General features: G+C 54.8%; 1 protein-coding gene and 1 long non-coding RNA gene across 6 annotated transcripts in view; one reads left to right on the top strand and one right to left on the bottom strand.

The window, feature by feature from the left end:
* Positions 1-4,220: 4,220 nt before the first annotated feature.
* LOC123584340 lies at positions 4,221-18,062 on the top strand. 5 transcript variants are annotated; one of them, XR_006705360.1, is made up of 7 exons: positions 4,221-4,349; positions 5,579-5,648; positions 12,414-12,473; positions 13,123-13,398; positions 14,112-14,162; positions 16,579-17,118; positions 17,950-18,062. It is a non-coding gene; the product is annotated as an uncharacterized LOC123584340 (long non-coding RNA). The 5 variants fall into 5 exon arrangements; XR_006705363.1 differs by having other exon boundaries at positions 12,414-12,500; positions 13,260-13,398; positions 17,947-18,062; XR_006705359.1 differs by having other exon boundaries at positions 4,222-4,349; positions 13,260-13,398.
* A 1,229-nt stretch (positions 18,063-19,291) lies between these two features.
* Positions 19,292-25,975, bottom strand: part of DYNC1H1 (dynein cytoplasmic 1 heavy chain 1) — a 78,725-nt gene continuing 72,041 nt past the window's right edge. The window contains exons 66-78 of the mRNA XM_045452129.1: positions 25,790-25,901; positions 25,627-25,687; positions 25,416-25,539; positions 25,167-25,280; positions 24,103-24,273; positions 23,704-23,921; positions 23,506-23,609; positions 21,693-21,904; positions 21,164-21,317; positions 20,418-20,560; positions 20,133-20,301; positions 19,862-19,989; positions 19,292-19,642 (exon numbers count right to left, since the gene is read on the bottom strand). Of these exons, the coding sequence (XP_045308085.1) occupies positions 19,514-19,642; positions 19,862-19,989; positions 20,133-20,301; positions 20,418-20,560; positions 21,164-21,317; positions 21,693-21,904; positions 23,506-23,609; positions 23,704-23,921; positions 24,103-24,273; positions 25,167-25,280; positions 25,416-25,539; positions 25,627-25,687; positions 25,790-25,901 (1,839 nt within the window). The 3' untranslated portion in view covers positions 19,292-19,513. The remainder of the gene's footprint in view (positions 19,643-19,861; positions 19,990-20,132; positions 20,302-20,417; positions 20,561-21,163; positions 21,318-21,692; positions 21,905-23,505; positions 23,610-23,703; positions 23,922-24,102; positions 24,274-25,166; positions 25,281-25,415; positions 25,540-25,626; positions 25,688-25,789; positions 25,902-25,975) is intronic.

Raw genomic sequence — 25,975 nt, 5'->3', positions numbered from 1 at the left:
CATAGTCCTTATTTTACTTTTTTCATTTTCCAGTTATGTGACTTTCAAAGGTACAAAGTAGATAGAATAGTATGGAAGCTCACGTGCCTATCATTGTCCAGTCAACGGATCATGGCCATTTGGGCCCATCCACACTGCAGGAACCCTCCGTCATCCCCCCCCAGGTTTTCTGAAGCAATTCCTGAATTTCATCGTATCCTTTATTTTTGTTACTTTTTATTTAAATTCTAGTTAGTTAACATATAGTGTAACAATGGCTTCAGGAATGGAATTTAATGATGCATCACTTACATATAACACCCAGTGCTCATCCCAACAAGTGCCCTCCTTAATGCCCATCCCCCATTTACCCCATCCCCTCACCCAACACCCCACCAGCAGCCCTCAGTTCGTTCTCTGTATTTAAAAGTCTCTTATGGTTTGCCTCCCTCTTTATCTTATTTTTCCTTCTCTTCCCCGTGTTTATCTGTTTTTGTTTCTGAAATTCTACATATGAATGAAATGATATGATATTTGTCTTTCTCTGCCTGATTTATATCGTTTAGCATGATACCCTCTAGTTCCATCCACATTGTTGCAGATGTCAAGACTTCATTCTTTTTGATCGCTGAGTAATATTCTTTTGTGTGTGTGTGAATATACATATATATATTACATCCCCTTTGTCCATTCATCGGTCGATGGACATTTGGACTCTTTCCATCATTTGGCTGTTGTTGATAGTGCTGCTATAAATTATGGGCTACATGTGCCCCTTCGAATTGGCATTTTTGTGTCCTTTGGATAAATACTTAGTTGTGCAAATGCTGGGTCATAAGGTGGCTCTAGTTTTAATTTTTGGCAGAACCTCCATACTGTTCTCCGGAGCATTGCACCAGTTTGGATTCCTACCAACAAGGCAAAACGTTCCCCCTTCTCCGCATCCTTGCCGTCATCTGTTGGTGCTTGAGTTGTTCGTGTTAGCCATCCTGACAGGTGTGAGGTGGTATCTCTTTGTGATTTGGATTGGTATTTCCCTGATGATGAGTGATGTTGAGCATCTTGTCATGCGTCTGTTGGCCATCTGGATGTCTTCTTTGGAAAAGTGTCTGTTCGTGTCTTTGGCCCATTTCTTCACTGGATTGTTTTTTGGGTGTTGAGCTTAATAAGTTCTTTATAGATTTTGGATCCTGACCCTTTATCTGATGTGTCATTTGCAAATATCTTCTCCCATTCCATTGGTTGCCTTTTAGTTTTGTTGATAATTTCCTTTGCTGTGCAGAAGCTTTTTATCTTGATGAGGTCCCAATAGTTCATTTTTCCTTTTGTTTCCCTCATCGTGTCATTTAATGTGTAAGTATTTCGTCTTTTCCTTAACATACCTTTATAACTCAAACATACTCAAGGTACTTGGTCTACAATTAAATGCACAATTAAAAAGACAGGAAGCCCATTCCCACCACTTCTTCTCAACACTATACTGGAGGTTTGAGCCAGCGCAGTTCGTCAAGATAAATAAATAAATAAAAAATCCTGATTGGACAGGGAGGAGTAAAAATTATCTGTATTTGCAAATGACATAATCTTGCATGTAGAAAACCCTAAGAACACACACACACACACACACACACACACACACACACACACCCTTATTAGAACAACCAGTTCAGCAAGGTTTTAGGATATGAGATCAATATACAAAAATTTATTGTATTTCTATATATTAACAATGAACAAACCAAAAATAAAATTAAGAAACAGCTCCACCGGGGCGCCTGGGTGACTCAGTTGGTTGAGCGTCCTACTTTGGCTTGGGTCATGATCTCACAGTTCATGAGTTCGAGCCCCGCGTCGGGCTCTGTGCTAACGGCTCTGAGCCTGGAGCCTGCTTCCAAGTCTGTGTCTCCCTCTCTCTCTGCCCCTCTCCTGCTCACGCTCTGTCTTTCAAAAATAAACAAATGTTAAAAAAAAAATCTAAAAAAGAAATATCTCCATTTACAAAAGCATCAAAAAGAAGAAAATGCTTAGCAATAAATTTAACAAAAGAAACACAAGATTTGCACACTGAAAGCTGTAAAACGTTGTTGAAAGACGTGAAAGAAGATCTAATAAATGAAAAGACATCCTATGTTCATGGATTGGAAGTCATAATATTGTGTGTGTATTTTATTTTAGTTGACACACAGTGTTGCATTAGTTTTAGGTGGACCACGTAACAATTGGACAAGTCCATACATTATCCTGGGCTCACAGCAAGTGTAGCTGCCATCTGTCACTATGCAACACTATTCAATACCACTGACTATGTGGGGTGGGGGTGGGGGGCGCCTGGGTGGCTCAGCCGGTTAAGCGTCCAACTTCGGCTCAGGTCATGATCTTGTGGTTTGTGGGCTCGAGCCCCACGTCGGGCTCTGTGCTGACAGCTCGAAGCCTGGAGCCTGCCTCAGATTCTGTGTTTCCCTCTGCCTATCCCATGCTCATGTTCTGTCTCTGTTTCTCAGTAATAAATAAATGTTAAAAAAAATTTTTTTTTAAATGCCACTAACTATATTCCCTATGCTGTACATTTTGTCCCCTTGACTTACTCATTCCCTAATGGAAGCCTGTACCTCCCATTCCCCTTCCATTTGCCTGTCCCTCCACCCTTGTCCCCTCTGGTGAATATCAGTTTGTTTTCTGTATTTGTGGATCTATTTCTGCTTTTTATTTGCATTTGTTTTATTTTTTAGATTCTACATGTAAGTGAAAATTGTTTGCGATTTCTCTCTTTCTATCTGACTTATTTCACTTTGCAAAGTATCCTCTAGGTCCATCCATTTTGTCATAAATGGCAAGATCTCGCTCCTGTTTATGGCTGAGTAATACCTAGTAACACTTCATTGGAATCTGACACATCGTTGTATTTTTTTTAGTTAAAACAGTTGTTTTTAAGGTTTTTTTAAAATGTTTATTTATTTTTGACAGAAAGAGACAGACCATGAGTGGGGGAGGGGCAAAGAGAGAGGGAGACACAGAATCCAAAGCAGGCTCCAGGCTCTGAGCCATCAGCCCAGAGCCTGACGCGGGGCTCGAACTCACGAACCAGGAGATCATGACCAGAGCTGAAGCTGGAGGCTTAACTGACTGAGCCCCCCAGGTGCCCCTTTCATTGGGGTTTTGATTTGCATTTCCCCGGTGATTGGTGATGTTGAGCATCTGACATAATGTTGAGATGGCAAAATACTACTCAAATCGACCTACGGATTCAACACAGTCCTTGTCAAAATCCCAGCTGGCTCGGGAGGGGGCCTGCCGCCTGAGTGGTTCCGTCAGTTGAGTATCCGTCTCTCCTCTGTTCTTGTGTGTGCATGTACTTACTCTCTCTCAAAATAAATAAACGTAAACAATGTTTTAAAATTACCAAAGAGGGGCGCCTGGGTGGCTCAGTCGGTTAAGCGGCCGACTTCGGCTAAGGTCATGATCTCACAGTCCGTAGGTTCGAGCCCCGCGTCGGGCTCTGGGCTGATGGCTCAGAGCCTGGAGCCTCCTTCCGATTCTGTGTCTCCCTCTCTCGCTGCCCCTGCCCCGCTCATGCTCTGTCTCTCCCTGTCTCAAAAATAAACAAAACGTTAAAAAAAAATTTTTTTTTAAATTACCAAAGAAACTAGCGAGTTCACAGCTAACAGGATTTGTGGCGTATCCAGTTCCCCAATTCCTGTCATTCATTCAAAACATATGTTTGAGCGGTTACTGTGCCGGGCACCGTGGGGGAGGGGTGGGGGGAAGGGACCTTGGGATTGGGACCCTTAGGCGCATGGACTCGTGGGCCAGTAGAAATCCTCGGGCCACTTCCACACAGGCTGATCCGGCCGGCGGTGGGAACGCAGGGGAGGGGCTTGTAACTTCCGTGGTCCGGGAAGGCTTCCTGGAGGAGGCGCCAAACTCAGCTCCCCAGGTTTAAGGAAGCCAGCCGTGGGGGCGGGGTGAAGTCCGGGCTGGGGGTGGTTGGGGGGGAGGGGCTCGCGGCCCTCCTCAATCTGGGAGTTGGGAAGTGGCCGCCGCCCGGGGGCGGGAGCAGTCCTCGGGTACCGCCGGAGGGGGGCGGCGGGTGGGCGCGTTAAAAGGTTTGGACGTCATCCCGGGGCACAGGGGAGTCGCTCAAGATTTCGCGACAAAGCGATGTCCTGAGGAAGGCTTCCGTGGCCGCGAAGGGAGCGCGGGAGGGCGGCTCCGAGGCGCGGGGGGCGGGGGTCTGGGCGGGGCGGGAGGGGCCGCTCGCCCCGTCGCCGCGGAGATGTCTGTGACGTCACACAGGTCCGGCCGCAGCCCCCCGCCCCTTCGGGGCTCGGCGGTGACCGCGCCGGGAACGAGATGGACAAGCCATTCAGAAGGTGAGTCTGCGGTGCCGGCCCGCACGCCCCGCGCGCCCGACCCTCGAATTCCGACCTGGGCGGCACTGAAGGAGCCTCGCCCGGGCCCACCTGGGTGGCGAGCCCATTGCCGGTGGCCCCGACCAGAGGGACGACACGCCCTCGCTACGTCGGGGGCTACTTTTCCCGTCCAGCCCCAGCCCCGGCAGGGGGGGCGCAGGTGCGGGGCGCAGGGGCCTGGCCGGGTGCGCCCTCCCCAACGCTGCTGGCCCCGCAGGGGGCCGCTAGAGCCGCGTGGTCCCGGGTAGGACGTGGGTGGGCTTCCGCCAGCAAGAAGGGGCCGAGGCAGCTGGGTCCAGATCCTTCCGGGGGGGGGGGGGGTCCGTGGGAGTGAAGACAGCCTTCCCTGGGGGGTTGGTGCCCCACCTCCTGGATCTGGAGTCCTTGCCTTGGAGACCCCCCCCCCCCCCCCGCCTTTTTCCCCTTATGGAGGGGCAGCCAGTCTTCCAGGAGTCAGGCCTGCAGGGCAGTGAGAGCCTAGTGTGTGGTGAGGACGGAGGTGGGGGGGGGGACCTCCATTTCCCCCAGGCGTGACCTGTGAGGGGTTAAGAAGGGGTGCCTCCAGCCTTCTTCCAATGTGGGGAGGGGTGGGGGCCGGTGGGCGCTGGACCATCTCTGCCCAGGGTCAGGGTCAGGGTGGGAGGGTGGCCCCGGGCTGACCCTGCTTTGCCCTCACACATGAAACAGCTTGGTGGACATGTTCCCCCTCCCCCTGCAAACCCACAGGAAAATTCTAGGACACCTGGGAATTACCCTGGGGTTCGTCTGCAAAGCTACACAGTATTTCTCCAAAATGTTATTTTAACCCGTAGTTTCCTCGAGGGCAACCTGATTTAAAATAAGAAATAAGGGGCGCCTGGGTGGCGCAGTCAGTTAAGCGTCCAACTTCAGCCAGGTCACGATCTCGCGGTCCGTGAGTTCGAGTCCCGCGTCGGGCTCTGGGCTGATGGCTCAGAGCCTGGAGCCTGTTTCCGATTCTGTGTCTCCCTCTCTCTCTGCCCCTCCCCCGTTCATGCTCTGTCTCTCTCTGTCCCAAAAATAAATAAACGTTGAAAAAAAAAATTTTTTTTTTTAAATAAAAAAAAAATAAATAAATAAAATAAGAAATAAAATCCCGAGGTCCTGTGCTCCAGGACCAGGAATTCTGTGAATTCCTTCAGTCTGAATAGCTGTTCTTATTTTGGCTGTAGAACTTGGTGATCTGATGGATTCTGATACCAGCCCAGGTGCTTTGGAGAGGTTGACTCGCAGATAAACAAGGTAAAATGAGAATTGGCTTCATCTGAAGCGTTTGTGTCCTCCCCCCCCCCCCCCCCCCCCCTTTAAAGCTTGGTCAACATTGTCTGGAATGGGAATTGTGATTTTTTTTTTTAAGTAATCTTTGTGCTTAACGTGAGGCTTGAACCCATGACCCCAAGATCAAGAGTCGCATGCTTCATGGACTGAGCCAGCCAGGTGCCCTGGAGTTATGTTTTCGCCTTTTTTTCAGTTGGCATAAGGAATATGAAAAAAAAAAAAAATCCACTGTCTTTCCTTTTTATTACAGCTCAGAATAATTGCACGAAAAAGTGGCCAAAATAATATCAAGTATGGTAGGAAGGTGTCCATCATAAAATCTAACACTGAGGGAGGGGAAAAGGGAAAAAAACCAACAACCCTGGGGCACCTGGGTGACTCAGCTGGTTGAGCGGCTTGATCTTGCGGTTTGTGAGTTCAAGCCCTACATTGGGCTCGCTGCTGTCAGTGCAGGGCTTGCTTGGGATCCTCTGTCCCCCTCTTTCTCTGTCTCCCCCCCCACTTGCACTCTCTCAAAAATAAGTAAATACTGAGCGTAACTGCTCAGTCGGTTAAGCGTCCGACTTCGGCTCAGGTCAGGATCTCACCGTCCATGAGTTCGAGCCCCGCGTTGGGCTCTGTGCTGACAGCTCGAAGCCTGGAGCCTGCTTCGGATTCTGTGTCTCCCTCTCTCTCTGCCGCTCCCCTGCTCATGCTCTGTCTCTCTCTGTCTCAAAAATCAATCATTTAAAAAAGTTAAAAAAGGGGTGCCTGGGTGGTTCAGTCAGTTAAGCGTCCGACTTCGGCTCAGGTCATGATCTCTCAGTCCGTGAGTTCAAGCCCCGCATCAGGCTCTGTGCTGACAGCTCGGAGCCTGGAGCCTGTTTCAGATTCGGTGTCTCCTTCTCTCTGACCCTCCCCCATTCATGCTCTGTCTCTCTCTGTCTCAAAAATAAATAAAAATAAACGTTAAAAAAATTTTTTTTTAAAGTTTAAAAAAACATTAAAAAAAGAACACCTCTGTGATTTGTGTACCAAAGTACAGACCCTCATGCCCCCACCCCCCACCCCATCATTTAAAGGGTAGGACCTGCAGGTACGTAAGGAGGATAATTTTCAGTCTCTGACTTCACTTTGTTTTTTTAAGCCTTTCTTTTGTTATTACAAACTTTTTTTTCAAATATTTTTGAGAGACAGAGGGGAGGGGGACAGAGGATCTGAAGCAGGCTCTGTGCTGACAGCAGAGAGCCTAGTGCGGGGCTCGAACTCCCCAACGATCATGACCTGGGTTGAAGTCGGACCCTTAACCGACTGAGCCACCCAGACACTCCTCTGACTTCACTTGAGACTATTACACTTGAATGAATATTTCCTGAGCACTGACCCTGGCCCAGGGACTTGGGCACGGAGATAACGAAGCCACGCCTAACAGGCATGTGTCTAAAGGACGTCGAGTGTGGGGGCCGCCTGAGGGGCTTCGTCGGTTAAGTGTCCAGCTCATGGTTTTCGCTCAGGTCACGGTCTCATGGGCTCTGCTAACAACACGGAGCCTGCCTGGGATTCTTTCTCTCCCTCTCTGTGCCCCTCCCCCCCCCCCCCCAAAATAAATAAATATAGAAAAAAGGGACATAGAGTGTGTGTATGTGTATGTTTTGGGGGTAGTGGTGTTTATACTCTGAAGAGCAACCCTCAACAGCAACATGAAAAAAAATATCACTTTTGGGGATGTGGAGTTTGAGGATTCTTTCAGAGCAAATTTTATTGCAAGGAAAGGGTGCCTGTTCTTGAACTAGAAACTGTTGATATTAATGAATATTGTTAAGAGATGACTTAAAAAATTTTTAAATGTTTGTTTTTGAGAGAGAGAGAGAGACAGAGCGTGAACGGGGCGAGGTCAGAGCGAGAGGGAGACACAGAATTTCAAGCAGGCTCCAGGCTCAAGCTATTAGCCCAGAGCCCGACGTAGGGCTCGAAACCACAAAGAATGAGATTGTGACCTGAGCCAAAGTTGGACGCTTCACCGACTGAGCCACCCAGGCGCCCCAAGAGACAACTTTTATTATTTTTGATTTATTTATTTATTTTTAATTTTTTTTTTAAACGTTTATTTATTTTTGAGACAGAGACAGAGCATGAACGGGGGAGGGGCAGAGAGAGAGGGAGACACAGAATCGGAAACAGGCTCCAGGCTCTGGGCTGTCAGCACAGAGCCCCACGCGGGGCTTGAACTCACAGATGGCGAGATCATGACCTGAGCCGAAGTCGGCCGCTTAACCGACTGAGCCACCCAGGCGCCCCAAGAGACAACTTTTAAAATGTGTTTTTCCTTTAAAGCAGAAAAGCAAAATTTACTTCAGTACTGAGATCAACTTAGTGGCCAACTTAGAACAAACCCGGTCCGAATTCTGATGACCCCACCGTGCTTCTTGGTGGTGGCGGATGAGGCCTCACCGTAATTTTTCCTCCTTTTTCCTACATCTTGAAAGTACACTCGTGGAACTCCTCTTGGCCGAAAGATCATTTTGCATGTGTTCTGTTCCTCCTTCCTGCAGACCGGCGTGTCTGCCCGTAGGTCCCCCGCTCGGGAGCTGGCTGTCTGAACCTCACCTTGCGTTTGTAGCCCCTGCTCCTGGACTCCAGGCAGGAACCTTCAGACCCAGTTTCATTCAGCTAGGCAGTGGGCCCGACCCCCCAGGGCCACGCTTCCTGGACGTGGCTCCAGGGGCGGAGTGACAAGGGGCTGGGGACAGGTCCCAGGGAGCTTGAAGCTAAGGTTAAGGAGTCCTGGGCCTGGACCGCCCCCTCTCCTGGCCCCCCCGCCCCCCAGAGGAGGTCACCCTAGTCTCTGGGGCTTTGGATTGTTTGGGGGAGGTCTTGGCCCATCATTTTTTTTCTTCTTCCTGCCTTGTTGGCCAGCATTTAACCTTGTGATTAGAAAAATGTAAAAATGGCTCTTCATTCATTCATTAAAATTTTTTTATTTAAAAATTTTAAGATGTTTATTTTTGAGAGAGAGCACAAGCAGGGGAGGGGCAGAGAGAGAGGGAGACACAGAACCTGAAGCAGGCTCCAGGCTCTGAGCCATCAGCACAGAGCCTGACACGGGACTCGAACCCACAAACCTCAAGATCATGACCTGGGCTGAAGCCGGACGCTCCACCGACTGAGCCGCCCAGCCACCCCTTTGCTCTTTATTATCCAGTGTTTTATTAGTACACTAAAACGTTCTATTTATAAAGCAAACATTGTAAAGCTTTGTTAGGAAAATTGGCCAAGCGTTCAATTTGTAGCAAATGTCAAATTACCACGTTGACTCTTAACCATCTGGCAGTTGGCAAATGGGAGCTGCTGTCTGGCCTGGGGCAGGGTGGCAGGTGTTAGTGGGTGGTGGTGTCACTGTAGCCACACTGGAGACCGCAGAAGCAGGGACACCTCTTGGAGGAAAATGCACCGCTGGGCGCCCGGGGGCTCAGTCAGTTGAGCGGCCGACTCCGGCTCAGGTCACGATCTCACGGTTCGTGGGTTCAAGCCCCGCGTCGGGCTCTGGGCTGACCGCTCGGAGCCTGGAGCCTGCTTCGGATTCTGGGTCTCCCTCTCTCTCTGCCCCTCCCCTGCTAGTGCTCTGTCTCTCAAAAATAAATAAACATTAAAATAAATTTAAAAAAGTAAAATTGTCCATGACCACCGGATATTAAAAAATATGCACTTGGCCGGGGCCGTAGCGGATGAGGGCGCCTGTGGGACGTGCGCACACACAGGCCTCCAGGAAATACCTGTTGAGCATCGGCCCCGTGGTCAGTGCTGTGCGAGGCTCTGGGGACGCGGCTGTGGACGGAGAAGCAAAAAGTCCAGGTGACGGAGTTCGAGTCGGTTGAAAGGGGCTGCCGATCCCAGAGAGAGAGCAGGAGGGCACGGAGATTGCTAGAGTGACCGGGACCAGGGAGAAAAATGCAGCGGTGGGTGTTGTGCGCCTGCGTGAGAAGAGGCGGCGTGAGCGGGAGGTTGGGATGTGAGCTGGGGGGCCTCTAGCGAGGCCTCGTGGGAGGGTGGCCTCAGCGGAAAGACAGGTTAGAAGTGAGGGGCTCAGCCCGTGCGGGGGGACCGCCAGCCGTGGAGGGGTGGACGAGCGGAGCTGGGAGGGGCCGGGAGGCCACCGGGGGCAGGAGGGATACTGCGTGATGCCAGCCAAGCTCTAACAGCGTTGCTCTGGGGCGAGGAAGTGGGGAGAAGCAATGGGATTCTGGGCTCATCGGGAAGCCGGCTGATGAACGGGACGTGGGTTTGGAAGGGAACGGGTCGGGGCGACGGGAAGACTGTAGCTTGCGCAGCAAGATCGGCAGAGCGGCCTGTGCCGAGCCTGGAGGGCTGCGGTGGGGCAGGTTTGGGGAAGGTCAGCCGGCTGACCTTGGACAAATAAGTTGGGAGAACCTGTTAGAGATCCGGCGAGGCCCGGCGGCGAGGCGCGGGCGTACGGAGCCGGGAGGTGGAGACCAGGGTCACCAGAGGCGGGGGTGGGGCCTCGGGGCCAGGGACGTGGGTGCAGGTGCTCGTGTGTGCACGCGAGTGGGCGCGTGTAGCTGGGCAGATGCAGGGTGGGCAGCGGCACTGAGGGTTAGAGCTTAACACCCAGGACTCGCTCGAAGGTAGGGATTTGGTGGCTCTCAGGGCAGAGGTGGTGACTTCTCAACTCTTCATTAGGAGATTTTCAAACATGCGGCCCAAGGGGACGGGCTGTCGTTCTCGCAGCTTCCCGGCAGGAAGGCCTTTTTTAGGACAAGCCCAGCACCGTCAGCCTGCCTTAGGCCTCACGCGCTCCCCTGAAATCATGAGCTTCCCCCACCCCCGGGAGCTGTGGGGGGACAGGCAGCGGCAGCCCTTGGGGTAAAGGGCCGAGCCTCATAGCCCTTACATCCTGTGGACAGATCACGAGATAGAGTCCTGCCCCGCCACGTGGACAAGTGCGTAGAAAGGAGCCCGTGTGGGGGCGCCTGGGTGGCTCAGTCAGTTGAGCGGCTGACTCTTGATTTCGGCTCAGGTCGTGATCCCAGGGTCGAGATTGAGCCCCACCCACATCGGGCTCCCCACTGAGCGTGGAACCTGCTTAAGATTCTCCCTTTCTGTCTCTGCCCCTCCGCCACGTTTCTTTCTGTCTCTCTCTCTCAAAATAAATAAACATGTAGACATTAAAAAAAAAAAAAAGCCTGCATGTCCTGGGGATACACAGGGTGGCCCACAGTCAGCATCTGGGGGACCTCGCGTATTTATTGTATAATGTTTAATGGTTGTTTTTTTTTTTTTTTTTTTAACCACGTGCACGAAATACCTTTTTGTTAAAAAGTACGTAAGAAGCCCTTTAACACGGTGCCAACCAGCTGGTCTAGAAAACATGGGGTTGGCACTGACCCTGGCCTGTACCTCCGTCAGAGAAAGCGAGGAGGAAAGAGGGGTCTGGTTCCTCTACTTGTTGTAATTTCACTTTTTTGGTACTTTTGTCTGCACTTGGCCTGGAGAGAGCACTGAGAAACAGGACGTGTTCCTTCGGAGTTCAAAGTTAAGTTGCTTTGGACGTGTCACAGGGACACAGGAGTCAACGGAACGAGTTCCGGCCAAAACGGGACTCAATCGCGTAGCATGTATGTAGTTATTATTTTTAAATGTTTTAGTTTTTTCGGTAATCTCTACGCTGAACGTGGGGCCGGAACTCACAACCCCGAGATCAAGAGTCACATACTCTTGCGCCCCAAAAATGAAGTCGTCTTTATTATAACCCAAGTGTAATTGAGTAAATCGATAAGCAGGTAGAAAAATCTCCCACGCGGAGGGAGCTCCGTAGACGCTCCCTGTCTGCGCGGGGGCATAAATCTCCAGTCGTTGAGTGTGGTGGCCGGCGTGACCGTGTCCCAGGAGGGCCGGGAGGGAGAAACCCGACAGGTGCCGTGCCAGCCAGGTGGCCACGGCGAGGTCCCCTGTAAAACTTCATGGTGACACCCGTCCGATGAGGGCACTGCCCCTCTGGGGGCGGCCTCCCCAAACCCACAGTCCTGGTGATTTCGGAAGAAAAACGTCAGCCGAATCCCAGTGGGGGGACATCTTATGAGACGGTCCTCAGAACCGTCCAGGTCATCAAAAGCGAGGAGAGCCTGAGGCGCTGTCACAGCCGAGAGGGGCCTAAGAGGATGTGGCCACCGAGTGGCCGCTGGATGGAATGTAGTGTCCTGGGTGGGACCTGGGGGCAGAAAGAGGAGGCGAAGTGAAAGCTAATGACATCTGAAGGAAATACAGACAGACTTCAGCTAATACTTAAAGAAATTGATTTTTTAAAAATATTTATTAACATATATTTTTGAGAGACAGAGAGAGGCAGAGCATGAGCAGGGGAGGGGGAGAGAGAGAGAGAGAGAGACAGAGAGACAGAGAGAGACAGAGACAGAATCTGAAGCAGGCTCCAGGCTCCGAGCTGTTTGTTAGCACAGAGCCCAACCCGGGGCTCGAACTCACCAACTGCGAGACCATGACCCGAGCTGAAGTCGGACGCTCGATCGACGGAGCCACCCAGACGCCCCTTAAAGAAACTGATTTTTGCTGGGAACCGTTCTAGCCTTGAAGATGCTAATGTGCCTTGTGCTTTAGGGTCTGTTTTTATCCTTTCCTGTTCCTCTGACCTCGGCCCGGAACTGGTGTGCCACGGAGCCTCCACTTTGGGAAGCGGGAGGTAGGCGTGCGTGTGGTGACTGTGGCGCTTCCCCTCAGGGCCTGGCGGTGCCTTCCCGCAAGGACTCTTGAAAGCCAGTGACATGAGACTCCGCGGAGGTAGGTTTGCAGCCCCTCGTGCTCTTGGTAAGTTGTTTTGTTTTTTGCTATTCTCGCTCTTCTTTGGCTGCCTGTTGTTTTTTTAACAACCTCACACTTGGGAAAAGCTCTCTGACTCGGGTGGGTCAGTCCCCATCCCGGGCTCACGTTCTTCCTCTGTTAAAGGGGGAGGAGGACATTTGAGCTGAGTGGGTGCCCCCCCAACAGTCTAGAACTTTCCGTGTCAATGAATGTGTGACATTTCCTTTTTTTTCCCCTACATTTATCTGTGCTTTATTTCAAAAGAAATTGTTGATAGTAGTTAGCGTAATAAAAATGAAAGCCTCAATTAAAGAATATATTTTCCTCGTAAAATAAGATATTCTTTTTTTTGTTTCTTTTTTTTTAAATATGAAATTTATTGTCAAATTGGTTTCCATACTGAATGTGTGACATTTCCAATGAGCTTGTTAAGACCGAGCTTCTCGGGGCAAAGGGGCTTTCCCCTCACAGAGGCGAAGCCCACGGGCTACACTCCCCACCACCAGCTGCCCGCGGGTTCCCTAAAACGCTTTCGGAAAACTCTAGATCTGTCTTGGGGAGGTAGCACCCACGGTGAAACCCAGCCCCGTTGGGACGCAGCTCTGACTCTGACAAATGTGTCCTACAGAGCGACCGCCATCACAGCCAAGGCACACAGTCCCACAGCTCCGGAAGGTTCCCTCCTGCCCTTTTGTGGCCAAGCCCTCACCCGCCCCCAGCAACCAGTGACCTGTGCTTTGTCCCTGTGAACTTGATGTTTTGTAGCGAAGTGAAAAGCCCACCCTGAGCAGCCCCGGCCATGGCTGGTCTGAGGTCCGGCCAGCCCGCCTGCATCAGGGCGGCATTTGCTAGCACCAGGGCCGGCTTCCAGAAGAGGTGGAGGAACACACCCCATCGCTTCAAGGTGCTCTCCTGCTCGCCGCCCCCTCCCCTGCTAGCGGACATGGGGGCAGGGCGGGGAGGGCGGGAGACCCCATGTGCCCCAGACCAGGAACCCTTGCTCTGGGCCCGCACCCTCTGTGGAAATGGTATTCTCAGCGGTTCTTGGTAACATCTTTACGGGGCTTCTCTTCTCAAAAGCAGGGGTGTTCAATCTCCTGTCCTTTGGGAGTCTGTCGATGAGAAAAAGCAAGAGCTGCTTTCTCCCAGCAGCCTGGGATTAGCAAGGAGGGTTCTAGAATATCTGGTGCCAGCCCCGGGTTCTTTGAGGGACCCTGAGCAAGCAAGGCCTGGCTGTTGTCTGGGCCTCATCTGTAAAGGAAGGGGTTAGGACGGATGGTCTAGTACCTTCCATGATCTTCTGGCTTTGGGTTTAGAATAAGTTCCAGGGTTCTCTCTCCCCGGTTAAATCCAGCTGCTGAATTCGCCCTCTTGCCACATTCCTGGTTCTACTCTTCCTATTCATGGCGGCCCACGTTTGCATTTTAGTCCCTCAGACCAGGGAAGTCCTTCTTGTCCACCCCCGAGGGCCGCCATCCGCCGAGTGTCCGGCGTGGCGGGAACCGTGGGCGTGGGTTCCCTCTGCCCCTTGCTCTTGAACGCTGAGCTGCTGTCCGCCTGCCTTCATCGAAAGGATTATTCAGCACCGCCTGTCTTTGTTTCTTTAAATTTCCCCAGGCCAATCACAAAAAGAATCACATGGACTTAATTGAAGGTATCTGGAGAGAGGTAGGTGATAGAATGGGCCAGCAGCCAGTCCCCTCACTTAGAGGACGGTGGAGCCCTCCCCAGATCCAAGTCCCCAGAACCAGCCACGGGCCGACCCTTCAAGGAGGACTTTGCAAGGAGAGTGGTTTGGGACCTGCTGTGTGTGCCCTTTTCTGGTTAAGAATGGAGTTACTATATTTGAGGAGGAGCTTCACTTTGATATTTAAATGGATGTTTCCTTCCCCCCCCCCCCCCCCCCCCCCGCAAAACATTTAAGTAAGAAAAAGACTCAAAGTAGTTTCCCCTGGAAGATTGACAAGGTCATAAATTTGAGTAATTGCAATCTCAAAATTAATTAATCTCTACCCCCGGCATGGGGCTCGAACTCACATCCTGGAGATCAAGAGTGGCACATTCTACCGGCTGGGGTAGATTAAATTCAATCGAAATTAAAATCAATCTCCATAATCAGTTCGGGGATGGCGAATATTTGGTCTCATGGTGCTTTGAGGCACCAGGTCATGCTGTCCTGCCATTCTGACCCAAACCATTCTAGCCAGGGGATAAACGTCCTATCCCCGCATCCCCTGGTTTGTAAGTTTGTATGGATGCTGTTGGCTGATTTGCAGGCCGAGACCATTAGCCTCCCCTACACGGGTACCCCCTCGGGCCTGGGCCTTGAGGCCATCGTGGGGGGGGGGGTCCCACGATGCTGGCTTTGTGAACTCCCAACAGTTCTGAGCGGTCTCTGAATCTGAAATGATTACCGTTGCCTACAGACTATGCTGTTAGCTATTTTATTCCCTGTTTTGGGGACTCCGTAACAGCATTGACTGTCCACAGAAGAAATGAGCTCTCTCGGGAGGTTTTCACCACCCAGGTGAGATGACCTCACGGGGGTCCCTGCATTGGCTCAGCCCCGGGGCCTTTTCTCAGGGTGTGACTGAAGCCCCGTCTGTGGTCAGTGAGAGGGGAACACCTCACCGGTCCTCACGGGGCCCTGGCAGAGCTGGGAGGGGGGGTGGTCAGTGCAGCGTTGGGAGTTACCAGGGGCGCAGCTCCCCACTGTCAGCTGGGGAAGTGACGACGGTCAGTCGCAGGGCCTTAGACTTTCCTGGAGACCCTTGCTGCCAGAGCCGCTTTGGCAGGAGGGTAAAAAGCTAGAGTAAGGAATAGGAAATTCGGGTACGAGGTCAGGTCAGAAATAAGGAAATTCGGGTCGAGGAATTCGGGTACGAGGTTGGGTATGCACAGTGGAGCCGTATGATAAGGGATCCGGAGAGTTCCAAGGCCCCCTGAGCCAGCGGTCACAAAGAGGCGGCCAGCTGCTGACCTGCACACATGGCCTTTGAGGACAGAGCGCGGGCACCTTTGAAAACCGTGACCACTGGACTTAAGTGCTCATCTCAACCTCTTTGGGCCGCCTTGGACAGCCCTTCGAGTGGGGGTGGTGGGTGGTGAGGGGCACGTGTCTGCACCCGTTGGTCAGGGAGCCTGAGGCAGGCAGGCCAGGAACAGGACTCTGGGAGGGAGTGAGCTCAGACAGCGCCCTCCCGGGCCTCTGGTGGTGTGGACCGGCCTGTGCACGGCACTGGGATAAGGGCTTTCAGTTATGGGGCTCAGATTGGGCCCCCAGTGATGGTGGACCCTCAGGTCTTTTGGATGCTATGGGGTATCTAATGCATTTTTTATTTTTTATTAAAAAAATTTTTTTTAATGTTTATTTTTCAGAGAAAGTGAGCGAGCAGGGGAGGGGCAAAGAGAGAGGGACACAGAATCTGAAGCAGGTGCCAGGCTCTGAGCTGTCAGCACAGAGCCTGACACGGGGCTTGAACCCACGAACTGTGAGATCATGACCTGAGCTGAAGTCAGATGCTTAACTGACTGAGCCACCCAGGCGCCCCAATTTTTTATTTTTTTAATGTTTATTTTTGAGAGTGAGTGCCAGCTGGGGAGGGGCAGAGAGAGAGGGGGACAGAGGATTCCAAGTGGGCTCCGTGCTGTCAGCACAGACCCCAAGGCAGGGCTCAAACCTGTGAACCGAGAGATCGTGATCTGAGCCAAAGTCAGATGCTTAACCGGCTGAGCCACCCAGGTGCCCCTATTATTTATTTATTTTTAAGTTTATTTATTTTGAGAGAGAGATCGAGTAGGGAAGGGGCAGAGAGAGGGAGAGACAAAGTCCCTCAGCGCAGAGCCCGACGCGGTGCTCGAACTCACAAACTGTAAGATCATGACTTGGGCCAAAATCGAGTCGGACGCTTAACTGATGGAGCCAGCCGGGTGCCCATCTAATGCATTTTTAACAATTGCAAGGCAGATATGCAAAATTTGCCACCATCAGTGATGGAAAGGGGAACTTCTGCGCGTGAGAAGTGTCTGGTGCTTTACCCTGGTAGAAATTGCTAATTGGCTCAGAAATAAATGATGTCGTCAGTTTTTAGATCCTCACGACGGCCAGTCTTCGGAAGATACCCCCAGCCATTCTGTCTACGGTCTCAGCACCTGTTGTCCGGGCGACGTGACCTGTACTGTGCCTTCACACGCACCGAAGTCCAGGAGGCCAGGAGAGGTCCGCGTAGAAGATCCTCTCTCCTCAAAACTCCCAGACCGCCTCCTCAAAGCTGCCAGCTGGGGCCCTGCGTCCCCGGAGGCCGACGACGTGGACATGTGGCCTGTCGAGGCCAGCGGCCCTGAGGCGCCAGGGTGGCCAGCCGGGCCGTCCGGAGCCCCAGAGGACCGGAGAATGACGGAGGAGGGGTGGCCCAGGGCAGCCGGTCCCCTCCTCCCCGCCGCGGAGCCCTCTGAGCCCGGCAGACACACGCAGGGCAGGACCGGAGGGTCCCGGCCGCCTCCCAGACGTGGGAGTGAGAAGGACAAGGGGCCCAAGCTCATCCTCTTCAAGAGGAAACTGGAACTCTTACTTGCAGAGCCCGAGAAAAGGAAGAGGAAGAGGCAGTATGTGGCCTAGACCGAGGTGAGCGGAGTTGGCTCGGGAAGGAGGTGCCCGTTGGCCAAAGCCAACGCTGACGGACTCGTATCAGTGAAACAGTTGCCCTTTGTGTGTCTTAAACAGTGAACACCTGGGTGCCCACCTGTTTGCTTACAAACGGGTTTCCGGTGGAGGAAAGGTCCCACGTGGTCCTCGTGGAACCCGCTTCCCGAGTCCGAGCATTTCTTGACTTTTACTAAATATTTATGCGTTGGTGAAACAATTTGTTTAAAAAACCTGAATTCGTGGTACCCGTTGTTCTCCTCCCTGCTGGCGCATCTGCTGAGGGGGGTGGGGGAGTGGGCAGGAGTGGGGGATGGGGTGGACAGAGGAGGGGCTCTGGGGGTTGCTGACACAACAAGGTAAGAATATTTAGGATAACACACCGGTGGATTCTGGTGTGAACTGCCCACCCGGCACCTTGACCAGCTGCCTCCGGTGTCCCCGTTTCCGTTCCTCTGTCACTGTGTTCACAAAGGGTTTTCTGAGCAGTTGGTTTTGGCTGTTGACAGCGTCATGGTCTTGATGTGCTTTTTTAAATTTATAAATGTTTATTTTTGAGCGACCGGGGCAGAGAGAGGAGACAGAATCTGGAGCAGGGTCCAGACTCTGAGCTGTCGGCACAGAGCCTGACGTGGGGCTCGAACCCACGGACTGCGAGATCATGACCTGAGCCAACGTCGGACGCTTGACCGACTGAGCCACTCAGGCGCCCCCTTCTTGACGTGCCATTTGAAAACAGTGGGGTGGCAGTGGCTCTCTTACCCTTTCCCAGCTTCTGGGCGTTTGCTCACTGAGCCTTTTATTCCCCAGCAGGCATGAACTGAGCACAAGCCTGGCGCCAGTGCCGGGTGGCCGCTGCCCACACGCCCCGGGACCCCCAGGACCGTGCTGTTCCCAAGTGCCAATAAAGGGAAGCCCGAGGAGAAGAGCGCTCATTCCTGCGGGTGGGCGGGGCGCCGGGGTGTGAGGTGGGTAACAGGGGGCCGGCCCGGGCACAGGCCCGCCGCTGTCCCGGCTCCGGGGCCCTCTGGCCTGTGTGCCAGCGCGGCTCGCTAAGGATGAGTAGCGCCGTGGCCACTCTTCGGCCCGACCCTCCCGACTGGACGGTGAGCGGGTGGTCCCAGAGGTGGGGTCCCCCACCCCCCACCGAGGCCCCCACAGGCCGAGCTTGCAGTGGGGCGAGGCTCAGAGGCCCTGGGGCCCAGGATGGTCACACTGGGCTTTCGGGGGGTGCAGCGGCTCCCGCTCAGGGCCTCTGGGCTGGCGTCCGTCCTCCCTGTTCAGGAACTTGCTCTGTGCCGGGAGGGCACGGCTGCTCTCGTGCTTGGGACCCTCACCTGTGTGTGCTGGGTGGGCAGAGGAGGTAGGCAGGACAGACGCCCATGGCGGCCTTTCTGTGGGCTCCCCTCATCCGTCCTTGGGCCTGGTCCCAGCCTATAGCTCTGTTCGGGAATACCGCTGCAGAAAAACTAAGAAACCTTATTTATCGGTTCAGAGAAGAACATTTAAAACGGACCTCAATTTTCAATCAAGTAGAACTTTGGACTGCAAGGCGGCTTTCCCAGGATCCCTGATAGACCATTCCAGAACCGGGTGGGGAGGAGACTGGTGGCCAAGCCCTGGGGATGTCTGGAGCCTGGCAGTTGCCCAGAAGAGGTCGGGTCGGCGTCAGGGGCAGGCGCCTAGGCACCCACTCAGACCCGGCTCCTCACCCGGCTGGTGGTTGAGCCCTGCTCATGGGGGGGCCCAGCAGCAAGAGTAGGCTTTTGTCATTGGGGGGGCGGGGGGGGGGGGGCCTGTGCTCAGGCTCAGCTGGTCACTGATCAACCCTGGGAGCTGCCATAAGGCACTCAACCCAGTTTCACAAGGAGCCCACACGCATCACGTCCGGTGTGAACAGCGAGCAGTTCGTGGGAACCAGCTGCTTCCCTGGGGTGTGGGGGGGGTAGACACGGGATGGGTGCCGGCTGGCTGGGGGCGTCGGCACCCTCACGTGACACAGAAACCACCCGAGGGGTTGGGAGCAGGCCCAAGCCTGCAGGGTGCTAAGTCAGGACGGCCAGAACTGCTCTAGGCACGGGGAGTTGTCTTGGTGTCTGCAAAGGGCCCCCACTTTCCACGCCGGGAGGAGAGGGGGACAGAAGAGGCGAGAGCCGGATCGTGCTTAGTGTTTTATTCCCGAGCAAACCAGGCTACGGACCCTCCCAAGCACACAACCGAGTCCTTCCTCTTCCCACCATCCCGTCCCTCAGCCTCCAGTCCGCTTCCTCCAACCTCGAACCAACGACTTTCCTGTGACAAGTCCACTCCTTCCGAACGGTTTAATGGCAAAGAAACGTTAAATAGTTACTACAGAAAAGGGACCAGGAGTCGGGTTTCACTCCGTGCAGAGGACGGCGACGCCACGCTCGTAGAAGCTACGTGGATCCTCCTTGGTGGCGATCTCAAAATCGACCGTGAAGATGAGGTCCGCACGGGTGAAGTTCAGGTAGACGGGCAGGGTCACCTGGGGGAGAGGGCAGGGCCTTACTGCCAGCCTCAGGAGAGGCAGGACGCCGCGGGCATGGTGGACAGTGGCCCTGGTGACGGGGCGGCTTGCCTCCGCGTGACCCTGGGGTCCTAGTGACGAGCTGGCCCCGGGGGAAGGGGGCCGATGGCTGCACCTGATCACTCGCGGCTGTGCGCACGGCCCCTGCCAACCCCAGGACAGGAAGGGGCCACTTACTACGTTAGCCTTTCTCTCTGCGTTGGTCTGCTTGAGCCAGCGCAGCTGCGTCAGAGGGAGGACCGTGGAGATGGCGTGGGACAGCGACAGCTTGTTGTTATTGCACGTGGCCCCCTGGAGCTTCAACCCTGCGGGGAGAAGTCAGGCCCCGTCACCCGTGGGAAAGGCTGCCCGAATCTGTGACACCGCGCCCGGCCCTGGAGTACTGCCTCCCGCAACCTCAGACACGGACTGGGAGCCACGCCGGCACCCAACCTGGACCCCGACTCACCCGTGACCCCAAAGCTGCAGGCATCGAGGGTGGCACTCTGGGACGTGGTGACGTTGACTTCCAGGCAGAGCTCCTCCAAGGACCAGCTGTTGGCCTGGGCCACGTACTGCCTGGTGGCGGTGATGTAGGCCTCGGGCACGAACAGGCCGCCCAGGCACACGTGGATGTTCTGCGGGAAGGAGGGGCCCCCGTGAGCGGTGAGCACCAGCCACAGGGGATCTGTGCCTGTCCCCGAGCGGCCCCGGGGCTGCCCCTCCCCCGCGCCACTTAGGAGCCGCTCCCCACCTTCAGCTCCTTCGCGCCGCCAGACGCAGCCGCCAGAGAGATGTTCTGTAGCTGTTTGATCCTCTCGCTGAAGTCGGCCACCCACTGGATGACGGTCATGCCCGCAGGCACCGTGTAGTGGGACCAGCTCCGAGGCAAGATCCCTGCGAGCGAGGTGACCCAGGCTCGGTTCTGACATCCCCGGCACAGGTGCTCGGACCTGCCAGAGCTCGCCTGTTTCCCCAGCTGCGCCTGCGCGCAAGCACTCCGCCCGCCCCCTCCCCACACCACGTCTCCTGTCCTGGCTGGGCCCGCACCACCTCTGCCCTGCTCAGTCCAGTGTGGCTGACGGGGTGTACATGGAGGACCCCAGTGGCCCCAAGGGACGCCGCAGCTGCTAACCCCCATCACGGAAGGGGCTGGGCATCGCCGGCAGGTCAGGCTCTTGAGACATCTGGGTGCTCGCTCCCTGTATCCTTCACGCCCCCCACTTTTCCTCTGTGGTGGCCACCCTCCTAAAGATGGTGAAGATCTTAGGGAACGTTCAGGGCCCAGCAAGTAGGGAAAACAAATCCTTGGGCCCTTCGAAGCCTGACCCCCAGCTGCCCTCACAGGGAGGTCTGTGCAGATGGCAACGTGTGCGAGGCCGGGCGGGACCTGCCGACGCCAGAGGGCAGCAGCCACCTGGCCCCGGTGCGCCCTGCTCGGCGCCCTGCTCGGCGGACATGGGGGGCCGGGCCCCAGGGCGCGCCCGGGAGGGCCAGTACCTTTGACCAGCTCGTTTATGAGCGTGCGCAGGTAGTTGGTCTGCTTCTTCTTCCCTTCACACACTTGGACGACGTCCGCAAGGTCCTGGCGAACGTCCTGAAGTAGTTTAGCCCCCATCTTCACTTCTCTCTCAAAGAACCTGAACAAAGGGTCCTAAAATTGTTCAAAGACACGGTAAGGCCAGGGTGAAGGGGAGAGTCAGGGAGAGGCCCCCTCTGCCATGGGAGGGAGGCCCGTCCACACCAGGTCCCCCGCGGGGAGCCCGGGAGCTCACGGCTTCGCCTGAGCTTGCCCTGGGCCCGGGCCGTGGGCGAAGCTGGTCGGAAGCCTGCCACGGGCTGGGCCCTGGAACCACTGGCCTAGCGTATGCGGACGGACCACCTCGTAGAGCGCTTCTGGCCAGCTTCACAGGGTCGCCCCTCTCGCCCGAACCTGGGCCCAGGGGCCCGCTGGGACTACACTGAGCTCCGTCCGTCCAGCCCTCCGGGGCCACAGCCGCCAAGGGGCAGCCCCGCCCACTGCCGGCACCTTGATGTTCTCCACCGTCCGCTTGAGGTGGCTCAGCGTCTGGGGGATGAGGTGCAGCCAGTTGGACGCGGTGGTGTGCAGGGTCCTCATCCAGGCGGGCCGGCCGTCGGACGTGGAGTCCGTCCTGGCCTTCTTCTCCGTCTCGGCGTAGGCCAGGTCATCCTCGTCCTCCAGCATCTGCATCTTCAGCATCTTGCTGATCATGTCCACGCCTGGGCCGCAAGCCCACCGGTGACGGAGGGAGGGGGACGGGCGGGAGATCAGAGGAAGAAGGATTTGAATGCAGAGGCCACAGAACACGTCTACCCGTGAGGTACGAGCGAGGACGCGTTTCTGAAGCTCAGAAAGCGGCCGGGTCAAAAGATGAGGTGGCAGATGCAGTGGAAAACTACCGCCACATCCGGTCACGGCTGCTGGGGCTGAACCAGCAGCCTGAGCGCCAAAGACGAGAGCGAGGCTGCTCGAAGACTCGGAGTTCACTGTGAGGCTGGCAGAGCCCCAACCGAGGCTGCAGAGGGGTGGGCTCTGGGGCATGCCAGGCGCCAGCCAGGAAGGGTACTGCGCTGCTGACTCCGTGTGCCCTGGGCCGTCTGCCCCCCTGCTCCACCTCAAACACCAGCCCCGTCCCCGTTAAAGCCTGGCCTCACCCCCGCCCTCACAGGGTCCCGGGGTGCTGGAAGTCCAGTTCCTGAGCGGCACTGAAGGCCGGACCAGAAGGGACAGGCCGGCACGGGCTCCCATGGGGGGTGGGCAGCAGCCAAGCCTTCAGTGCTACCTGAAGGTGGGACTGGGTGTGACCAGCAGAAGGCTGGAGTGACGGCGGGAGCTTGTTAGTACAGGGACAGGGAGGGCATTCCGGCCAGCCAGGGTGAGTGACAAATCCTACAAACCAGTCCCCTGTCATGGGAGCCAAGTAGGGCTCACAGCAGGTGCCCTGGTTGTTAATACCCTACGTGATCTCATCTCAGTACAGGCTGTCGTACAACAGAGCACTCGGGCCCAACCCTGGACCTGCCAGGACCTGCCCTGCACCGAGGCCTCGAACTCGCACAGCAGGCCAGCGTCTCGTCTCGGTGGCTTACAGGACCTCTGCCGCCTCGTGGGGGTGGGGTAGCCTGGCATGCCTTCAAAGTTGTCCTCAGAGAGCAAGCCTGGTAAGTAGGGGTTCTTGTGCAGAGCTGGGGAGATGGCCCGAAGGGAACTGTCTGATCCTGTCCCCTCAGCTAGCTGTGTGAGTTTGGGGAAATCACAAGTTCTTTCTGGGCCCGGTTCCCATAAAGAGAAGTCTGGGTTAGATCAGCTGTTCATAAGTTTGCAGACACAGCAGCTGCCCGGAGGGCTTGTTGGAGCAGGTGGCTGGGCCCCCACTTCCCACTGCGGAGGTCTGAGGCAGGTCCTGAGAATCTGCATTTCTAAGAAATTCCAGTGAGGTTAATGCTGCTGAGAACCATACTTTGAAAACCTCTGCATTAGCTATTTCTTGAACACTCTTGGGAAAAAAAGGAGAAAGAAAAAGATTCTAAGAAGTATCCTAATAAAAACTAACGGTTTTAAAACTTCACATAATACCAGGTGCCTTTTGACTCTTTCAGGCAAAACAGAAGAAATCATGTCTGAACGTAAGCTGATGCCCTAGATGTAACTTCTGGACCTCATTGACCGAAACACCAAGTTTTGTCCAGACCGAGCCTAGACTGCAGGGGAGGCCCCAGGAGGGGCCAGGATCGGAAGGGCCAGCGGAGGGAGGGGGCAGGCCGAGGCCTGAGGCCTGACCTGGTCGGCACAGGGAAGGGGCTGCCCGTGGGGTACCCACCCTGGGTAGTGAGCAGGACTCTCTCCGCGTTGTTGGGCAGGCCCAGCCAGGAGGGCGTCTGCGTGTCGGGGAGCAGCTCCACCCACTGCACGAACTCCTCTCGCCTAGAAAAGCAGCACGTTGGGAAATGCCACCCCGGGTGACGCCGGGGACTGCCGGGCACGGCTGGGGTCTGGGTCACAGGAGGTAGGCTTGTACCTGATGCCGTCGGGCATTTGAATGTCTTTGTGCCCGTCGACCTTGCAGGCCAGCTTAAATTCACTATCGAAACTCTTCGTCGTGAACAGACGCTCCAGGAAAGTGTTAAGCAGACGCTGATCGAACTCGTTGTCCACCCGCCCGCCGTAGATGGACTGGGCCATCAAGGTCTTCAGTGCGGACCACGGGATCTTGTCTGGCGAGATGTTCTGCCTGCCCTGTGTGAGGAAAGCTGGGTTTGTGGGGGCAGGTCGGAGGGGAACCGGCACACCGGGTCCCTCTGTTGGTGGGGCGAGTCCTTCCTCACACCCACATCAAACACGACCCCTGCCGTCGGCCACCACAGCCGCGCGCGCTCCCAAGCGTCCCCTCCCATCTGACACGGCAGCCTGCACTTGCCTTTGCCGTGTCATCCAGCCACGTGTCTACCGTGTCGCAGGCCGACCGCAGGTCAGACTCCCCAAATTCATACTTCTTTGACCACCCCAGGGGTGCGTATCGTAAGCGTTCTTGGATGATGGCGTGGAACCAGGCCAGCAGGAAGTATAAGCGAGCACGCTCATTGGGAGACTGGATGAGGAAGGTTATCAAAGACGGAACCCTTAGAAAGCAACATCCTTTCCAAGAAAACAGTGCAGCTTCTCTAACAAAGTTTTAAGAAGAGCTTTTTGGGGGAGCCCAGGGGGCTCAGTCCATTGAGCATCCGACTTGGGCTCAGGTCGTGATCTCGCGGTTCGTGGGTTCGAGCCCCACGTCGGGCTCTGTGCCGACAGCTCAGAGCCTGGAGCCTGCTTCCAATTCTGTGTCTCCCTCTCTCTCTGCCCCTCCCCGGCTTGTGCTCTGTCTCTCTTTCAAAAATAAAAAGAGTTTTTCACCCTGAACCACACTGAACTTTAGGGCTTCTGACGCAGTACCGTTAACACTAATACCATTGCTAGAAATGAAGTGCTACTTTTCCTGTTAATTAAGATGTAATCCAATAACACTGTAAAGATAAATTATTCAACTGTAGAAAATGATACAGAAGACAAATCTAAAATGGTCAGAAAAGGGGGATTATAGCACATAATGAAACAGTACTTCAGAATTCCTCTCCTCCTGCCCACGAGCTTGGTCTTTGGCGCCTCAGAGGGCACTGCCCAGCCTCAGGGGACCATGGTCAGGAGCGCAGGATTCTCATTTACCCCGGACCTAAATCTGGGCTCTGGTTAGAGCTGCACTGGGGGCGTCTGCTCTCCTGGGAGCCTGGCCGTCACACCCTCACAACAGGACACCGTGCAGGCATACTTTTCAATCTGTTCACAGGAGGGGAATTTTGCCTACAGTTAAGTAGTAAAATTTCCAGGGTTATTAGCCATTCTGGTGTTTCTGGGAGACGTGAGGACCCACTTCCGAATTTGCTGAAGGGACCTGGTCTCCTGGGCTTGTCCGGAGAAAGTGCACCAGGAGAAAGGGACACTTACCTTGCAAATGCGGGAGACGGGGATGCTGCTGAATGTCCTCAGCATGTTGGCCTTCACCCCCGGGGGTGGCTCAAACACGAAGATGCGGCCTGCGCGGAGCAGGTTCACGGGCACCTGAGGAAGACACTGTTCCTGTCAGTGCCCTGGTTAACTGTGTGCTTCGGCTCTACACACACACGCACGCACACCCACGATTTCAGGACAGAAAGATGGCAAACCAGCACTCAGAGCAACATGCCGAGCACACACCTTGGGGTTAATCTCCATGGTGAGGAACAGCCGGAAGCAGGCGTGCGGCTGCAGGGAGTGAAGCTTCTTCTCCAGCTGCATCAACCACCCCGGGGCCAGGTGCACGTTCTTCAGCATCACCCACCTGCACGAAGCAAGAGCCACAGCTACACTTCACGTTTCCGCTCTGGATTCTTGGGAACCGAGGCTCTTTCCCACAAGACAGGCCTACCTGCCGGACTTGACGGCTGTATTGATGGCTTTATCTGCTTGGTTGAAGCCTTCGGCCGAGCCTGGTGCCAGAAAGCTTAGTGTCAGCACGGCAGGCTTGGACTTCAGTGTCCACCGTGAATTCTGAGGGGCTTCAGCCCGAAAAACCCACCAAGTGCCCTTACCGATTGCGATTGAAGTGATCTGCGTGTTCTGTTCTGCTGCAAGGTCTTCGACATGCCCGCTGGCGTCATACCCAGGCACAGAGCACATCAGGACAGGAGTATTCGGCTTTACCTGCAGATGCAGAGGTCAGAACTAAGACCGGGAGTCTGTGGAGAGGAGAGGCCTGTGGGGCGGGCCTTGCGAAG

The sequence above is a fragment of the Leopardus geoffroyi genome, chromosome B3, assembly GCF_018350155.1.
Source record: "Leopardus geoffroyi isolate Oge1 chromosome B3, O.geoffroyi_Oge1_pat1.0, whole genome shotgun sequence".
Classification (NCBI taxonomy): domain Eukaryota; kingdom Metazoa; phylum Chordata; class Mammalia; order Carnivora; family Felidae; genus Leopardus; species Leopardus geoffroyi.
This window is presented reverse-complemented; position numbering and strand designations above follow the sequence as displayed.